The 20,493-nt window shown below is 40.9% G+C and overlaps 1 protein-coding gene across 3 annotated transcripts; it reads right to left on the reverse strand.

The window, feature by feature from the left end:
- Positions 1-11,190: 11,190 nt before the first annotated feature.
- eif5a2 (eukaryotic translation initiation factor 5A2) lies at positions 11,191-19,959 on the reverse strand. Of its 3 annotated transcripts, XM_034577149.1 has the most exons (6): positions 18,922-19,081; positions 18,783-18,786; positions 18,436-18,618; positions 17,467-17,571; positions 16,189-16,320; positions 11,191-14,683 (listed from the first exon to the last, which is right to left on the reverse strand). In XM_034577149.1, the coding sequence occupies exons 3-6, from the start codon at positions 18,595-18,597 to the stop codon at positions 14,624-14,626; spliced, it is 459 nt and encodes a 152-aa protein (XP_034433040.1). In that variant the 5' UTR covers positions 18,598-18,618; positions 18,783-18,786; positions 18,922-19,081; the 3' UTR covers positions 11,191-14,623. The 3 variants fall into 3 exon arrangements, with proteins under 3 accessions (XP_034433040.1, XP_034433039.1, XP_034433041.1); XM_034577148.1 differs by lacking the exons at positions 18,783-18,786; positions 18,922-19,081 and adding an exon at positions 19,717-19,959 and having other exon boundaries at positions 18,436-18,615; XM_034577150.1 differs by lacking the exons at positions 18,783-18,786; positions 18,922-19,081 and adding an exon at positions 19,561-19,688 and having other exon boundaries at positions 18,436-18,615.
- Between the last annotated feature and the right edge of the window lie 534 nt (positions 19,960-20,493).

Consider the following 20,493-nt stretch of genomic DNA (forward strand, 5'->3'; position numbering starts at 1 on the left):
ACCAAACTCTGCCCCCAAGAAACACATAAGACATGTTCGACGGCCTCATCTTCATCACGAAGCCTTTGGCAGAAAGCTAAACTGGGTCTGAATCGAGACTCTGAAACGCTGCTACTGCTTCTGCCACAAAGAAAGTGCCTCAAAGCTTCGGCTGCTCCACTTTGAAATAAAAACAGAAGAGCATTTGTCATGTTTGTTGCTCATTTTTTTTCGTAGACATCGTGGCGCCATCTAGTGCACGGGATGAGGACTGCATAACTTCAGCTCTGTAATAGATCACATGCATTTCAAGGCAGCTACTCCACTGAGATCAAAATCCTGAAATTCACGTCTCACACATGCATTTGTGAAATCCCTTTATACTGCATATGGTCTTGGTTGTGGACACACACACACACACACACACACACACACACACACACACACACACACACACACACACACACACACACACACACACACACACACACACACACACACACACACACACACACACACGAATAGGGACGTCAGAGGTGATTATAGCATCAGGTTAAAAACAGCTTGCTCTGCTTTATGATGATGTCACTTACGTCAGTCTCCTTTTGAGGTCAGTAAAACACACACACACACACACACACAGACACACACACACACACACACACACACACACACACACACACACACACACACACACACACACACACACACACACACACACACACACACACACACACACACAGGCTGTAACCTGTGATCCAGGAGAACTGCACTCTGGGTAACTGCTGTTGTCATAACCGCTCTCAGTCCTCGGTTCACAAACACACAGAACCATATGTCTCACATTACACACTCACTGAAGCACACACCAAAGTGTAACTGAAACTTGACGGTTAATACACTTCCTCAAAAGCCACAAAAGCAAGTTATTAGAGAAACACAAGTACATAAGTACATAAGTACACAAACAAACAACATATCACATACGTGGTGTTTTTGAATAGACACGTGTGTGTTTGCGTATGATAGCTAGTGCGTAGCTGATTCACAGTGGGAGAGTGTGTTAATCACAGTTGTATCACCTCCATGACGACAGATAAGAATGTGTGCGTCAGAAACAATGTTTGTTCTTTTCAGCGACGAGACAAAACACAGGCGAGTTGTTTTACAAACAGCCGGCAGAAAACAGGGGGACAAAATTTAAAAAAAGAAGAAACACAACACGCTGGCAAAGTGTCTCGGGGTGTCCTTGGGATGTTTTCGGAAGAATTCACACCCACACACTCTGACACACACATGCTGAGTCTGAGGCTATTTAAAGGACAAGGAGCTAATTTTATTTCTGGATCAAACCTTTCTTTCTGTTTGGTTTCTGAATCTCAATCGACGAGCGGTGCTCTCAGGTTTTATCCGTCTGATCCATAAATATCACATTCAAAAAGCCAGAGTGCTTCAGACCACAACCTAACTTAGTTTTATTTATTTTTCTATTCTTTACGGATCTGCTTCTACATAACAGCAAACAAAAAAGCTTTCATTAAACACGTAATGTATAAATTATGTCGTACGCCATTATTGTGACATGAAATGTGATGAGAAGGCCTGTATGTGTTCTAATATGTGTGCTCTCTCTTAAAATAAGAAAAAATACATACGTTTTCTCCTTATTTGTACTAGAGGGCAGGAGCCATTACCTTCTCAAAGCCTGAAGCACAGAATCAGCCACTGTTTCTCTGTTTAATTGATTGTATCTGAACAGAAACACGCACCAACTCTCGGACATCATCATTCATAAACTCTCGTTGTGTCGGGTCCCAAGACATTTGACAAGTGTTGTTTGTTTCTAGTGGCTTCCTATTACGTCACACGTCGAGTTCTCAGCTGTCCGGCGGGTTCAGCTATGTCCTGGAAATCGATAAGGAGTGGGAGGAGAGCAGACAGGCATCTGTTTATTAGTACGATAGCATTGCCTCAACATTCCTCCACCGCTCCCAGATGCCTCCCAGAAGCCTCCTCTGCCACAACACTCCAGCACGAGTCGTAAGACGAACGCGGGAAAAAGTCCAGACGCTGCTTGCTGATTTACAACATCTCATCTTCCTGTAAACCTCGTCGCTGTCAATATTAAACCGTTCCATTCATCATATCCTGTGGTTTTTTTCTCAGCTTGTATCTTCTGCATAAACCCCTAATGTTTGTAACGTGTAACATTAAGACCTGCATACGTCACACACCAACAACCAGAGCTGGAGCTGAGCTGTAAGAAACAACTAACTCATAATCGTTCATATGACTGACAGAACGAAAGAGACTCGACAAATGGCATCATTTATCTCGGTTTGTGTCTCTTTGTGGCCTTTTAGCTTTTCTTTGTGTCTTGATGTGGTCATTTTGTGTCTCTGTGGCCATTTTAAGATGAGATTCAATCAGTTTTGGGCAGGTAAAGTGTTTGAAAAAGACAAAACATAAAATCACTGTTTGATTAAATAATGAACGGAAAGCTATTTTTTGTATTTCCTCCGCTATAAGAAGTTGTCCTCATCTGGTTTGAATAACGACCCGCCCCCGGCCCACCTCCCGTCAGCTCCTCTCCACCTCCTGCTGGAGTCAACCTCCAGATGTTGGACACAACCTTATCAACACATACGCTGTCAGAGGCTGGACGTTCAACCACACATCCAGATCATCGGGGCCAGTCCGGAGAACAGAGGCTCCACAGGCATTCAGAATTTATGTATTATAGTACGTGTGTGTATTTAGCATCATTGTATATGACTCCATTTTGTGTGCGTTGTTCATAATGTTTGTTTTGGCCAGAAGCTTATACCTCTATAATCTCAAGAATCCACATTAGATTACACAGTTCTGAAGACTTAGGTTTCTGTATGTTATGATTTACATTGTTTTCCATAATTGGCCCCTGCTGAAATCGGATTTGCCCCAAAAGTTCCCCTGTCATGTCGGCTTACTTACAATACTAACAATAAATATGACAATTAGTTGATACAATTTTTTTGAAGTTCACAATGTTTGACCATGGAACAATTTTCAAAATATATTTAATGATGCGTGTCTTTGCTCAAAGCCACAGAGCTAACAGTGAACAAGGAATGACTTAGATGTGCGCCTCACTGAAACAGGAATTTTATTATATATATAATACATATAACATAATATAATTGTCCCTTCTTATTGCCCCTGATTAAGAAAAATCCTAGATCTGTCACTGATATACTTCCTCACAAGCACTGGTTCCTATAAACCACAATGTTCTGTCAGTTTGTGAGGGGCAGCCACTGAACATACAAACAATAAAAGGAAATGGAAGGGAAGAACCACAGACAACAATCTTTTATTCCCTCAAACTCTACAATAACAAACAGCCAGTCACTGTTTGCCTGTGATTCACTAATTCGTTCAGGGAAGTTCTTCCGTTTTCAAAGACATGCGAGTCATCCCAGGGGTGCAAGTGTGCAGAAGGTTGTCAGCTAAAATAGAAAGTACACGCTGTGAGCTCCGTTCTCGAATGAAAACATCTGTTCGCATAACTGCTACGAAAGGCAGAAAACTCCCCTGCACTTCTGTTCCTAATCACATTCTCGCCCCTATTTTGACACTGAGCAGATCCTGACCACAGCCTGCTCTTGTGAGTCAAACATGAAATCCCCAAATGAAAGCGGAGATGATGTCTCCAGTCGCCCACGGCTGCTACCAACATCATTATCTGGCCTTAATTTGTATGTATTTCGCATTTAGGTAATTTATCTCATAAAATTCAATACACTTGAACAAACATCAGTGTGATAAGAACTACCTCAAATTAGGAACATCATTTTCTGGGGGAGAATTATCTGATTTGTACTTTGACTGTTTACTTCCATCCATGTCTTATTTGTCCTGATTTTGTCTTATTTTACCATTAGATTTTATTCTATTCTGTGTATTAATCTTATTCCTGTTGTTCCGTCCTTTACTGCCTCCACCAAGGAGGTTATGTTTTCACCCGTTTGTTTGTCTGTCTGAAGCGATCACCACAAAACTTGGTGGAAGGCTGTAGCATGAATCAACAACCCATTAGAGATCAGGCATTTTATCACATTTTCACTGATTTCCCAGTAAATAATTCATGGATATTGATGAATAATATCAGGCATATTTAGGGATCTGATATCTGAGTATGTGAAATTAGGTGTAGCTTGAATTTAAGGGGACTATTGGGCCTTGGTGGTGGGACATTTATGCTACTATGGAGCTTCCCTGCAAACTTTTCACACATGATTATACTTGTTACCTGTGTGACGATAAAAATCTCACATTTTGAATCAACACAAAAGCAAGGGGATCACCAAACTCTGTACATCAATTCTAGACAATCTTTCTAGTAGTTATTTCAATCTACACCAAAGAGGTGGGTCGACCTTCAGGCAGATATAGACCATCCCTACAGCCACACCACTGAGCCACGAACACTTCTGTTGTCCACAATCCATCAAATGGTTGGTTTGGTCACACATGCCACACACATACACACAGACACCTACCCTACAGCTCCTCTCTGTGGGATTGAGAACATGAAAGAATGACAAAACACCTCTTTCTCTCCATTGTTTTTTTTTTTTTTTGCTTTCAAAATCTGGATTCAGTAAATCCACAGATCTTCAAGAACACTCCCGAGCGCCCCCCCTCCAGAGACAAACACATGCATCCAAGAGAGAGACAGAGAGATGGATGGATGGACTGAGGGATACAGAGATGGGATACGAGAGGATAGATATCACAAGAGACAGCAATAGAGATACCAAGTAGAGGGAGGGAGAGATAGAGAGATAGAGAGATAGAGAGATAGAGAGATAGGATAAGAGAGGAGAGATATCACAAGAGACAGCAATAGAGATATAGAGATAGAGGGAGGGAGAGATAGAGATACAGATACAGAGATGGATGGATTGAGGGATATAGAGATGGGATAAGAGAGGAGAGATATCACAAGAGACAGCAATAGAGATATACAGATAGATAGAATAAGAGGATAGACGTTAGAGAGACAGACAGATACTAATCTCTCAAAAGTGTTTTGCTGCCACCTACTGAGCAGTTGAAGTATAGCATATTTTAACATGTAAATGTCATGTTTAGTGAAATATTTCACATATGTCTGCCTACATTGTCCCTTAGGGTTGCCAACCATGTCATTCCGGTTAAATGTTTTTGTGATTTTTCTGATTTCTGTGTGTGTTTGGTGCTGCCGCTCTCAAGTTCACCCTTGGTCTCTCGTCTTCTGTCCGTCTGCTGGTTTGTTCCGGTGTTGTACAAACGTGCATTTAATTCTCAAATGAACACTGAGCAACCTTCAATGATTTATTTAGCAAACGTCGTTGCAGTTATTGCAACTGCTATTGTGTCCACTGGGGGGGGGGGGGGGGGGGTATTTAGCCTACACAGTAAAAGCACACAGCTGGTGGAGAGGGGTGAAGGCCAACAGCTTTGGTGAGGCTTGAAAACCATAATGGAGGACAAGACTGTAAGGTCTCCAGCTTTGTACTTTACTTATTTGATGTTCTTACAGGAGATGACATGCTCTTCACCAATAGCTTCTAACACAGTGACCTGAAAAGGAAGGAAAGACAAAGATTAGTTTTAGAGTCATGGCAAAACCGACTTAAAATCCATAGTCAACTTAAATCATTTGTCTGGTATTATTTTGTCAATTAATTATGACGTATTGTAAGGTGCCTTTGGGTGTTTAGAAAGGTGGTGTGGAATAAAATGTGCTATTAACTTAGCCAGCGCAGCTTGATAAATTAGCTTGATATTTTTTGATTGATGAGCAGACTTGTTTAAAAATGATCACAAGATCCCTGCATTCATTACAAATGACACTTACCCCACCCCCCGAGGCCCCTCAGTTACAACAAGAGCTCAGACAAGGACCTCTTACCTGCCAATCCTTCCGAATTACATGTGGGACATCCACGTTTTGGGTAGATGGGAAGATATCTTCATGTGTTTTCCCAGTAAAGATGTCAAGTCCAACAAGGTGAAACTGGGAAAACACCACAACTAATAAGATTCAGCCTCGGGCCAAGTAAGCATCGGGGGTCACTCGTTAAACTGGGAAAGATCAAACTAATTTGGGTGGGTGAAGTGTTTGAGCCCACAAAACACTTTAGGAGTTTCGGGGTAAACAGCATTGCAGCAGAATCCAATACAGTGCTGCTTTCTGTTGTTTTATTACATATCTTTGGTCACTAGTATCTTCAATTGTATTGGATTCTGCTGCAACACTGTTTACCCCTGAGACTCCTTAAGAGATAATGAGTAAATTTCTGGGTGAACTACCCATTTGAGCTTGGCATTCCAAAAATGATGCACAGGATGCTTTTACCTTGGCGTGCCCATGCTTGCCAGTCTTGGAGGTACTCATCTCAACAATCTTGAGGGACGATCTTTAATCATGACAAATCCATTCATCCTCAGTGTAAAACACTGCACGGGGAATGTAGTAGAAGCCCCTGAGTGTCCGCAGTGGAAATCCTCATCCATCATCGTGGTCAACAGGCTGTGCTGTGAACAGGAACAATACATGACAAAAAATAAGAAGCAGAACACAACTTGTACCTTGCGACAAACCTCGTCGCAAGTTAGCTCTCTCTCTGTCTGGGGCATCTGAGTTAGATATGAAAGTCCCTGAGCGTAGATACTACTATGTAATAAGACTAAAGCAGAATTGTTCGCTTTTAGAATTGTTAAGTGAAATGAGAAAAAAACACCAGCGATACAAAGGAAGAGGTGATAGTATCAAGAATGAGGTTTGGTCATAAAGGTCTACAAACAGCACCCTGGAGATAATAAACAGGCACGACACAGGCAGATGTGACAGTTGTGATCAGCAGGAAACAGTGGAGCATATATTTTGAGTCTGTCCACAATAAAAGAGACGGACACAGACACTTAAAAACTCACTCCAAAGAAACAGTTTCACATTTGGTATAAGAGAAATACTACAGAGGTGATGCAGGATATAGGGCAATATTCAGGTTTCTAAAAAACACAGGACTGTATAAGACAATTTAGGTACATATCCATTCTGACTCACACTCCTTTCCAGACAGTGGCGGTAATGCACCGATAAGTTGTTTGCCAACCGCCAATAAACATCAGAAGAAGAAAAATTAAGTAGTAAGAAGTACACAAATAAAAAAGACGAAGTCAGAGTTGCTCTTACCTTTGTGCTGCTCACCCTGAAATAATGAGAGAGTCTCGCACAGGATAAACACAGGATTAACACGTATTAAGTCAAGTCAGGTGGGACACCTGACTTGACTTAAGGAATGAAACTTAGGTGAACTTGTTGCACATGTTTACAGCTCATATCTGTGGCGATCAGCAGCAAAACCAGGATAAACACGTAGTAACCCAGCCAAACCGGAAAAAACAACTGAAGTAAACAGATCAGCCACTATGAACCATGGAATGGTCCCTAACCTTTTAGAAACTGATAGTTATAACATGGAGCAATATGGGACCAAATATTTCAAGGTTAAATGACACATCTTGATGTCTCATTAGCTACCATGAGGCAACAGCTAAGGTTAGCATTCAACCACTTCCCTGCTAACATCCCTGTCTGATACCCTTATGTGATGCAATGGGACAGACATTTTAAACCTGAATTATCCAAACACCTTAGACAAAAATCTAATGCTATATGCCAAATCCAATGCCAACATGCTTGAAACAACCATTTGTGTTGATTTAAACATATGAACATTAATAAGAAGAAGAAGAAGAAGAAGAAGAAGAAGAAGAAGAAGAACTTTATTTGTACCGCACCTTTCATACAGGAAATGTAGCTTTACATACATTATAGATGAATATAAATGTTAAAATGTAATTCAAAATAAGTACAGAACTGATTTAAAAAAACACATGTTAAAATCGTATTTAAAAGACGAGGAAATAAAAAAGAGAAAAAGAAAATTCAATAAGAAAAATACATAAAAACAGAAAAGAAAGGACATGATAAAAGCACACTTGTGGGCAAATGCAAGCTCTAGTTAAAGGCAGAAGCCTTCGATTTTCTTTTAACGACAATCACTGAACTAGCTTCTCCGATATCTAGCGGCAGTCTGTTCCTTAAGTTCGGAGTGTAATTTACAAAAGCTGTATTTCTTTCGGCTGTTGTTGGGAACCTCTGATAGACTTGCTCCGCATTTAACTATTCAATGTCTTTTGAGTTGCTGATCAGTTAGGGACCTGTGAATATGGTCTATACGTATAATTTTTTATTAAACCTACCATTAATTCTCATATTGAAAACTTACATAATGGATATTAGCTCATTCACATACTTCTCAGACGTTACGGCGACAGGTCTGTCGGATGGTGTGAAAGGTATGTCATGTATGTCGGATGACGCCAGGGCTGTCGTGTCTCAAGTTCCCCCACAGCTCTGCTCTTTCTCAGTTAATTTGTTATTTATTCTGGATTAATTACATTGACCAAGCGAGCCCTATCATACAATATGATAGAGAATAACTTTGACACATCAGGTGCACGGTTGAAAACCCTTTTTCACCGCCAACAGCGAAAAAAGGTGAATACCCATCGCGGCTTTTACCTGTTGTTATACCAAATTTATACTTAATGTGTATATTTTATTACTTTAGATTTATTCTATTTTAGTGTTCATATTCTATGTTTTATTTTATATTGTTTGCTTGTGTGGTTTTAAAATATTTTTGAGCTTGGCCATGAAGGGAACCTGTGACCCAAGAATTTCATTGCCAGCGACTGCTCTTGTGCAATTTTTGTACATATGACAAAGTCTTGAAGTCCTGAAGTAAAATGAGTCAAAGAACCCATTGAATTTTGGGGCAGATCCAGGATTTTATTTATCCCTTTCATTAACATCATGAGATCGGGCATTTGATCACATTTTCCATCAAAAGTTAATGCTGAAGTGTTTTGTTGTTGTGTTTTCTTGTTGCTCTTGTATTTTGAACTTCAGGGCAACTGTTGCGAGTTGATGCTAAATTTTATTTTGGATTAAATATAAGTATAATGCATTTACTGCACTTTAACTCCTTTTTCTTGGCGACTCACAGTTGAAGGCTGATCCAGGAACTAGCAGGCTCAGGGCAATTTGGCACGTGATTTTCACAGTAAAAGTCTTGTCGTGTCTCACACAACTGTTTACAGAGATTTATAAGAAATGTAAGCCGATTATGTTTAGTATCATAGCTCAGGACTTGTAAAGTCTTATAGGTTATAGTGACTTTTCAGTGATCTCAAACAAATACAGTTATAATGCAGCCCCATGTGGAAATGAAGTCGTTCTATGGATTCCCTTTAATTTTTTATACACACCATTAAATAAAGTTCAATCAAAGCACGGTAATGCTTTGGTTACCTGTCTCTCTCCATGTCATGCTGTTTGAAGACACACAGTTAATCTGTACAGGTACATAATACCTAACTCTAATTACTCTGAACCGGTTCATCTCCTCCGACCACCAGCCAGAAGTCCAGCAGCTTCTCCGTCTGGATAAACAGGTTTGAAGCTCTGTGGAATGGCCCGTTAAAAAAGAAAATCTCCACAAATCCCTCCTCGGCCAAACCTCGAAAGAGTTCAGCTGGTGACGGTGAAACACTCAAGTCTACAGTCTACAGTCTCATCCATGTGAAAGAGCAAGAGTGTGAAACCTGTTAGTAATGGAGATGAAGACTTCCTCCAGCAGACAGTGAAAATATCTGCAAGATAGACAGATGGATGGATTGAGGGACAGAGAGATAAATAGAGATAGAGAGATGGGATAAGAGAGGAGAGATACCACAAGAGATATCAATAGAGATATAGAGATTCATAGAATAAGTGGATAGACAGACAGAGGCCTTATCCCATTTCACCCCTTGGCCCTACCCCTTGTTTTGGAGGGGGGGTAGAATGGGATTAGGCCAGAGACCAATCTCTCCAAAGTATTTTTGCTGCCACCTACTGAGCAGTTGAAGTTTGACATATATCTTACCTTCATCGGGCCTCATTCACTAGCATGTGCGCAAAATTGTTCTTAATCTCTGCACAAAAATAAGTGTGTGCGCAAAATCGACGCCAGATAGATTCATGACACGTGCGCACCAGCCAATTTTGTTCAGCCCCTTGCGTACGTTTGTGAATCAGAATCATTCTCCATCGAGAACTGAAGAACGCCGTTAAAATATGGCGTGATGTTTAGCAAGGGACAGCGGCGTTAAATACTTCGCTTTCTGTGTTCATTGGACGGCGTAAAAAGCGGCGTCGGGTTGATGACCACGCCCATGGGTGTCACAACCACTAAAATCGAACTTTGATCACCCAATCAGTGAAGACGACGAGCAGACCAAACTATTCGTGCACCGATCGCCTTTGCGGCAGAGAACATCATCCACGGCCTATAATCATCATTCAGCGTCATTTATCAAACGCATAATAATTAAGTAAAAAAAACTATTTGGTATTGTAACCTGTAACCTTGTTGTACACACGTACACGTTTTCAGCTACGTAGGTTTACCGTCCTGCTTTACGTTGCATATTGAGTTGTGCAATATGTTAGAGTAAAAGTTTTTAATGACACCACAGGTTCTCTTTAATGTTTGGAAGTGGAGAGTGAGGTGAGGGGTATAAAAAAAAACATGGCGGCCTCCGTAGAGAAGACCCCGCTCCCGATGTAAATATAAAGTATTTAGATATAAAAAAGGCCCATCCTAGGGTAAAGAAAACAGACATTTGTACAACACATACCAGTGAAAACATCACTAGGATGATTTTTATATTCAGTTTCACCTAAATCTTACACACTCGACCCTTAAGATTTGTGCATTTGCGCAGTTTGTGAATGAGGCCCATTGTTCGTTAGTGTTGTCAAACCATGTCAGTCCAGTTAAATGTTACTTGTGATGATTTGTGTGTGTGTGTGTGTGTGTGTGTGTGTGTGTTGCTGCTCGGCCTTGACGGAAGTGTGCTCCCGAGTTCACCCTTCTTCTGGTCTTCTGTCCATCTGCTGGTTCGTTCCGGTGCTGCACAAACATGCATTCAATTCTCAGACCAACACTGAGCAACCTGCAATGATTTATTTAGCAAACGCAATTGTAACTGCTATTGCGTCCAGAGGGGGAAAACAAACAAAAAAAATGTTATCCTAGAAAACTTTAAATGAGAAAACAACTGATGTCTCGTGGCCAGTAACTTTATTTTGCCTACACAATAAAAACACACAGTTGTGATTATTAAGACAGCAGCAATACATTTGTTAGAATAGAGAAGAGAAGTCTTTGCATCTTTATGTTCCAGTAGAGGCTTAAAGTCAGTTTCCCCCTCAGAAGCCGTTACAACCACCCTGGGGAAATACCCTTCACCCACGTTCCTCAGAATACACAACGAAAACAAAGAGAATACAAGACCAACTCTCCCATTGTACCTGTGGTCTAAAACAAAAGATATAAGCCACTGTTTCTTACCAGAATAATGAAGTAATGAGAAAAAGATAGAGAAATTGTTAAGCAAATAGTGTCTCTGACAACAGGTGCCAGAGAGGAAAGAAAGATAAATTTAACAAACTCCAACAGAAAAATATGGGCTTCTAATATAAAAAAAAAAAAAAAAAAGACGAAAACAATCTTATGATCCTCACTACTGACACCACTAACGTAACAGATTTCCTAACACTCAATTTGAAGCCCTGAGAAAATCTGACCTCATGACACATACTTTTATTTTTTTATGTTAACTGTAGTTGTGTCCCTTGCAGACCTGGATCCTAGATCAGCATGTGAAGCCAACAAGGTTGGGGTGGTCTCCCTTTATAGTGTAAACATTGTCTTAAGTGGAATCAGAGGTCAGTCCTAATAGTCTGTGTGGGAGACGCCTTTAAGCGAAAAGGTAAGAGGATCATTAATGAGATGTGTGGTGGGAATTGAGTGCTACATATCAGAGGCCAGAGAGAGAACTGCGGGTGAGAATCAAGTCCATTTTCCTGCATCTGACCTTGGTTATAAACAAATGTAACAGGGCTAGAATATGGCTTAAGGAAGACTTGTCTTCTGTTACAGATGTAGAGATGGTGGGCAAATATTACGCCTCACTGCTGATTACATATTAGTATCATCTTGAAAATCACATGCATTTAAAAAGGAGCGAGTAGAGTAAAAACAATCTGGTTTTCAAATGGTTATAACCAAAATAATGGACTCAACACAATGCCACGGTGTGTTGGCTAAATGCGAAAAACTTGCTCAACTTTTATCCAGCTTTTACTGCCACATACTCTGCATTTCCTGCAATTTGCATATGATCCGGTTTGGTTTCCCCCACACATTCTTCTCCCTGAGAATGATATAGTCACGATGACGCGCCTGTGGCCTGAAGCTGTAGTGGACTTGTAGTCGTCTTTGCATGTCCACCCATTTGCCACAAAACGAGACCCAATTAGCCAACAGATACAAAACAGCCTGCAGGGAGCAATGCGATATAAAGTTTCTACTGTACTCCTGACTCCAGAGTGGTCATTCGCTTGTCAAACAATTCCTCCTGCTTGTAGATATGACTTATCAAACTTGAAATGTTGCGTGGCTACCACCTTTTGTTATCTGCAGGTGCAGTGTACTGCTGCTGTGCCATTTGGTACCACAGGTCATAATCTAGATGGTCAGGTAGGTGACAGCCAGAAATGGAAGCCACTGTTGTAACAGCTCCTAAGATGATAAGTCAGGGAAAGACAACTGACACTGAACAAGAACGGAGGGAGGAGGAAATGAACAGACGGCTTAATACACAAAACAAAACCCAGTGGATACCTTTGGTGTCTTGACAGAAGTAAAAAAGTACTTCAGGTGGACTGAGGTCAGAACAAAAAAACAACAGACCTGCTGCCGTTGCACTAAGGAGACCTTGAAAGCTAAAACAGAACACTTTCCAATGTCAATACCACAGTGTGGTTCGAGACGTTTCATTATTGACATGTAAACACTTCATTAACCCCCCCCCCATTAAGGGATTTCTGCTGGAGAAATCAGATTTCTTGACCATGCATACATTTAACTAAATTGCTATCAGGATTTTTTTTCAAGAGCACGGGTTCATCACTTGAACGAAAAACTTGAGAAGGGTTTTGCTGAGACAGAAGTGCAGACAGTTGAAAATCAATGCAATTCAATTATTAATCCTTGTAACTGAATGTCAAACTAAACCTGCACTGAAATCAGGTCAAAATAAGTCATTTTAAAAAAAAGGACAGCAGGTATGTGAATTTCAAACTGCAAATATATTGCTAACACACTTAAAATATTCCATTTAGTTTAAATTTACTTGTATTCTAGACGGTAAGGGAGAAAACAGATGACCTGATGACCAGGTCAACCCACTGCATGGGAACACATTGACTTCTTGCCATTATCAATGTTTACACAAATGTTATTCTGTGTGGATGTGAACCCGGAGAATCATCCTCCATTTGAGCTGCAAACCCTTTCAGAGTGTAGACTGCACAAAATGCTTAAAATCCCATTAAATGCAACCACCCCCAAATTTGCTTTCGACAACTATCTTACTCCAACACTCAGGATATAGCTCAATGCCAACACCAATCTTTTCTGTTTTTGGGCACCGATGTCTCCAATCACAAGACATGGATAAACTGCAAGATATCAACCACCTAGATTTAGAGCTATCATACAAGACTTAACAGTTTCTTGTTTCCACCATTTTGTGCCAGGAAGTGTCAATATCTTTAGAACTGTAATAATGTAATGATTGAAACTGAACTTCCAACAAAGTTGTAGAGTAGTAAAGGTCTTCAGTGACTTGTTCATTCAAAATCAGCTTCTATACAACAGTCAGCTCATAAAAAGGCCTCAAGTGAAAAGAAATGGTTTCAAAGTGCTTTTGAGAAAATGGCCCCACCCAAAAACCCTCAGCTGAGACATTTCCCTGCTGGAAAAGGACAATTTTACTGAGACGCAGCTAGATGCAGTTGAAAACTTGCCCACAAGAGGAAATAAAATTATTCCGCTTACAGAAATGTATAACCGCAGAAGTAATTTGTAGTTTGCATGTATTAATTGTCAGAGGGCAGAAAGACAATACAAAAAGTTGTATTTTGGGGTTTTCTGACATGTGCACAGAGAAGATCTGGAGCTTGCTTAAAATTTAATGTCAGCAGAAATAAAAATCACTTAAGGGGGAATTTTAGTTAAACACAAGGTGCAGTAGCTAAACTGTAAAGGAGACTTGAAATACATGTTTACAGGCAACTCAAAAATGAAAGAACGATTTGATGGAATGCACACAGTGGGACAAAAGCATATCACAGAGACTATAAAAAAGGAATGTTACTAATTACTGGGATGTTGCAAAGAATACCTGGAGTAATATCAATACCCACAAAATTAAGCTGTGATGGCTAAGGGAGGAAAACTTCATTGATTGTAGAGAGTGTCAGGCTGCCCCAGGCCTGAGGTGCAGCTGAAGAAGCAGAGCCAGTCCAGGAATCTGGATTTTAAATTGACCAGCAGAGAAACTGGTGGAGGGGTGAAGGCCAATAGCTTTGGTGAGGCTTGAAAACCATAATGGAGGACAAGACTGTAAGGTCTCCAGCTTTGTACTTTACTTATTTTGTGTTCTTATAGGAGATGACATGCTCTTCACCAATAGCTTCTAACACAGTGACCTGAAAAGGAAGGAAAGACAAAGATTAGTTTTAGAGTCATGGTAAATCCGACTTAAAATCCATAGTCAACTTAAATCATTTGTCTGGTATTATTTTGTCAATTAATTATGACGTATTGTAAGGTGCCTTTGGGTGTTTAGAAAGGTGGTGTGGAATAAAATGTGCTATTAACTTAGCCAGCGCAGCTTGATAAATTAGCTTGATATTTTGTTTCCATCTGTACAGCATTATTTAAAAAAGGTCTCATTTTACTTTACACCATGTTTAACTACTCCAGAATTTTCAAGCGCCATAAACAGAGGCTTGGAAATGCAGCTGGCGCCAACTTAGTTTGAAAACCTCTGGGCTTTGTTGTAGTAGGACAGGCAAAAACAATGAATCAGTCACCAACATTTACTTCTTGATTGGTTCTCAGTCATGACTTGACTACCTGCAGTGCTGTCTTTTAAATTTCTCATCGTTCATTGTGTGTTCTCAATCCTCTAACTTCCTTTTCACAATTGTCATTTCTCGTTCAAAGTATTTTTTCTTTTAGGTAGGTAAGCAACAGCAGAGGAGAATCTGCTTCCTGTTTACACTGGCACGCAGTGTATGTGAAAGGTCACTTGAAATGGGCTTTCAGGTGGACAAGTTAGGACGGGGATTGGGACTGATACAAAGCTTTAACGCTTGTGTGTACATTTCGTTTTGAAGCAAAAACACATTAATATGGAAGTTACCTCACACTTTGTGTATTTGTGTACACAGGACTATACCTTTATACAAGTAAAGTCATATTTCTGGCCATATTCAAGACAAAGCCTGTGTAAAAACATTGTGCCGCTGAAGCAGCTCCTCTGCAGAACATATGGTTGAACTGAGAAGCTAAATATTGTGCATTGGACAGATGCTGTAAATATGAATCAATATTAATGTGAATATTGTGCATTGAGTAGATAAAGTTAAATGCTTGTACATTGAGCCTTTAACTGATTGCAAAAATAATAAATATGACCCTCCTAAGTGTTTTTTTTTTAAAGAAGATATCAGGGTGTTAGACCTCTGCTTACATTTGAATTAAAAAGGGATCGTGGGCTTGAAAAGGTTGGTGACCGATGCATTAGGAACAGTGGTGTTCAGCAGTGCTCCTCAACGATTGTTAACGGCTGGTTATTGCGATACCTTTCTAGTATCAGTATATCATGCCACACTAGCAGGAGTATAAGGCAGACGGTAAACCAACCCAACTGTGTGTGTATACAATAATCCACCACAGACACAAAACCATGAATGAATTAATGGTTAATTAATGCTTAATTGCAGAACTGAGACACTCAAATTGTAGGTAAATATCAGTAAACATAGTAAAATAGAATCCTTTTATTGTCATTGCTCAACGAAATTTAGCAGCATTCCTTAAGGTGGTATCAAACCACAAGATGAGATGGATAAACCACTTTTGAAAGTTTTTTTAAACAGATTCAGACAGGATTCGATTAAGACATTTTTTCACCTCAGAAACTTACCCTAACTGATTCGTCCGAGTCAACTCTCTCGGTGATTTCTTCGCCCAGTTTACCATCCGGCACTTTAAGATCCTCTCTAGTTTCTCCGTTATCATTCAGGAGGGTCAAGTAACCTTCCACGACACAGACAACCTGAATGTGCCATTAGAAAAGGGGAAACAAGGATAAACGTTTAAAACATTTACATCATCGTTTAAAAAGTAAATAAAAGTAGAGACCACTAATGAATAACCAGTACCAGTAAAGTAGCTATACAAAAAAAGCTCCATCACCTGACCTCTGGGGACCTTAAATACTAAACAGAAAGTGGCAGACCCGAGAATAACTTAGGACAATCAAAAACCTCTAATTAAAAATCTGGTCAACTAGGCCAAATAAGCGTGTTTCCAACACAACAGAAACACAAATATCTCAGAATGAAAAAATGTTTCATGAAGTCACATAGAAGTTGGCAACAAAGATGTCAACTTGGAGAGACACTGGATTTAAGAGTGTTTGGGCTGATACCTGCGTAACTGTGCTGTAAACAAGAACACTATTTACCGCAGCAAATTTATACATCATGTCCTGCCTCATGCAAGCGCTACCCAGACGCCACCCGAATGTTCCTGTGAACACATCTGACCCAAACAATCTACTGCTGCATACTTCATATGGAGAGACAAAATGTCCAGACCTAATGTTCTGGACATTTTCCAGTTAATGTTAGAAAACCGCTTACGTAATTTTTGTTCTAATCAATGCTGCTGGACAGACAAGCTCCATTCGATGAGCTCATGAGTTTTGTGGAAGTACACTAAGGACATTTTATATTTACAAGAATTTTGCCACATTACTCAAAGTTCAGTTAACAGTAGGTATCCACTTTAAAAAAAAAAAGCTAAGCATAACGAGAATCATAAATACAAGCTACTGTTTACTTGGGTTTCTCTGGAATATGGATCCGAAAATCTGGCAGGAGCCTAAAACCTGTTCAACTAGTTTAAAGCAACCCTACAACTTCTGAGGACACATCTCAGATCTGACACACCTATTGAGCTAACAATATAGCACTTCTCATGTCACACCTTTTCCATGATTTTAAGTTTTAGCAAATGATTTAGCAACGACTTCAGTGGATAGACTAGTGGTTTAAATGTCAAAACAACCAACATTGATGAGCAGACTTGTTTAAAAATGATCACGAGATCCCTGCATTCATTACAAATGCCACTTACACCTCCTCCCTCCCCCCGAGGCCCCTCAGTTACAACAAGAGCTCAGACAAGGACATCTTACCTCGTACTCCTTCCTTAATACATGTGGGACATCCAAGTTATGGGTAGATGGGCAGAGATCTTCACACTTCTTCTGAGTAAAGATGTCAAGTCCAACAAGGTGAACCTGTGAAAATACCACAACCAATAAGATTCAGCCTCGGGCCAAGCAAGCATCGGGGGTCACTTGTTAAACTGGGAAAGATCAAACTAATTCCCTAAAATGCCTTAAAGGGATAGTTCACCCAGAAATGAAAATGCACTCATTATCTACTCACCACTATGCCGATGAAGGGGTGGGTGAAGTGTTTGAGCCCACAAAACACTGTAGGAGTTTCAGGTAGGGCTGGGCGATACGGCCTAAAACAGATATCACGATACATGATCGATATTTTTTTAATCTCCTCTAAATCACTGTACAGTATCTTTTTGTACACTGTTCGAAAGATATCAGCGGACATTTAGGCCTAAAACTCATTGTAAATAACCTTGTTTCGAGTCGAACATAAATGCCGGGGCCTTCTGATACTTGAGCAGCTGTGGATCATAGAGGAAACTCTGCGTTTCCACTGTTCTTCAACAAAGTCACTGACCGGCTGCTCCGAGCACAGACACAGACCGACGGTAATGCTAACGTCCGTTAGCTTAGCCACTTCTGGTGGACTTTTAGGCTTAAAACATGGTGTAAATGACGCCGTTTCGAGTGGAATATGAATGTCGGGTTTGCTGACACTTGGATGACTCCCCACGAGCAGTGTGGACGCGTGCTATGTTTTTTGTTTTTGTTATATTACATATGAATCTTTGGTCACTAGTATTGGATTCTGCTGCAACACCGTTTACCCCTAAGACTCCTTAAGTGTTTTTTGGACTCAAACACTTCACCCAACGCTCCATCGGCCCAGTGGTGAGTAGATAGTGAATTTTCATTTCTGGTTGAACTTTCCCTTTAAGCGTGGCATTCCAAAAATGATGCACAGGATGCTTTTACCTTGGCGTGCCCATGCTTGCCAGTCTTGGAGGTACTCATCTCAACGATCTTGCAGGGACGCTCTTTAATCATGACAAATCCATTCTTCCTCAGTGTAGAACACTGCACGGGGAATGTAGTAGAAGCCCCTGAGTGTCCGCAGTGGAAATCCTCATCCGCCATGGTGGTCAACAGGCTGTGCTGTGAACAGGAACAACACGGGACAAAATATAAGACGCAGAACACAACTCGTACTCCCACACAACAGATGTTAGAAAAACAGACGGGAGATGAATTACAATGGGGAAATTAGCTATTCTAGAATCAGGAAGGCACGGGAGGCGAGAAAATCGGTGGAATTGTGTGCTATGGCTACCAGATCCCAACCCCAGGGAGATTTTGGATGCATGTGCAAAAACAGCACCTCAAGAATCATCAACATTGGGGGGGGTTATCTTTTTAGAAAGAATGGTGCCCCATCTCTCCACCAGAGACCCGATGAGAGACCAAGTGGTGACTCGACACTTAGCGCTCAGCGTTGTTGATTCCTCTAATGTGTTGTCCCCCTTCGAGCGGAGGACATTGGATCCTGGGGGGAGAGAAGTGTCTACGTGGTCACCCTCGATCCGTCAGACGGTGCTCGGGCTTTAAGAGCTTAAAACACATATAGAGATGGCGGCTTCAAAGTTCACCATTTATTGCCCCGCTCCGTGTTAAAGTGCTTCTCTTCCAGCTAATGCTAATACGAGATTTGAAAAAAAAAAAACCACAAAAAAAACCAACTCATTAATTCCCCTCGAACTGCGACCTACGTGCTTTAACACGTTAGCAGCCTCAACTGGTTCACCACCCCCACAAAGTGCTCTAAACATTAGCGGAAATTAGCCGCAAATAAGTGGCTAGCTTGGGGCTAAAGCGCTAGCGAACACCGTTAAGTAGCCGTGTTACGTGGCAGCTGGGCCACAGGAGCGCGTACCAAAAAAAGGAAAAACAGTCGGTTAGCTTCGGGTTCCACCTCGTGTATTCCCCGTCGTTAGCCAAGTTAGCTAGCTAGCTTAAAAAACACGACCCACACCCATATGCGCCGACATGGCTGCTAGCGTTAGCCACCGCGCCGCGCTAACTTCTCTCACGTCGCGTACGTACAAGTTACAATCCACGAACCCACGGGGCGACGAAACAAAGCCTCGCTGGCGGGCGTCGCGGGTTAGCTCGGCGGCTACTAGAACAACCCCGGAAGAGCCCGATCGCCCGGTGCTAGCTAGAACTGTGGCCGGGAGAAGAAGTCAGAGTTGCTCTTACCTTTGTGCTGCTTACGCTCAAATGAAGGGAGCGTCACTTCGCATGCGTGGAGCTTATGTAGCGCAGGGGGAGCGGAGAGGGCAGGTACGGGCTCCGGTGACAGAGCTGGGTGGCGGTGGTGGTGGTGGTATGGGGGAGGAGGAGGACGGGGAGGAGGACGGACGATCGGCAGGCACACATCCGCACACAGCTGTTACACATCTGTACACATCCGATACACAACTGTAAACAATCAAAGTAATCAGAATCACAGTTAGAATCGGAATTCTTTTATTGGCCAAGTATATTTTCACATACAGGAAATTGACTTGGTGTGGTTGGTGCATCGGACATAAAAACAGCAATATATATATATATATATATAAGTAGAAAACAATATACATAAGTAGAAAGAACAATAAGTTATTGGGCACGTGCAACTGAGTACATGTACTTGGAATCACTCATATATGTTACTTGAGAATTTAAATTTTCATAATAACTATACTTAACCCCGCTTGACATCTGATGGTGACCAAACATCGAAAAACAATAACTACCTGCAAGATAATAATAATATTATTCAATAAACAGTGCAGCAATATGATTCATTGCGTTATGAGTGCACTACAGTTCAACAGAATAGTCATCATAATAATAATTTAATAATAATAATACCTTGATCATCATCACTACGCCACTTTGAGATGGTTTCTCAGACACACAGTGGATGTACTGACTGCATAATTTTTTGCGCACTACTTTTATTTTGTAGTGTAATTGTGGTTCATAATTCAA

Source organism: Hippoglossus hippoglossus, chromosome 22 (assembly GCF_009819705.1).
Source record: "Hippoglossus hippoglossus isolate fHipHip1 chromosome 22, fHipHip1.pri, whole genome shotgun sequence".
Classification (NCBI taxonomy): Eukaryota; Metazoa; Chordata; class Actinopteri; order Pleuronectiformes; family Pleuronectidae; genus Hippoglossus; species Hippoglossus hippoglossus.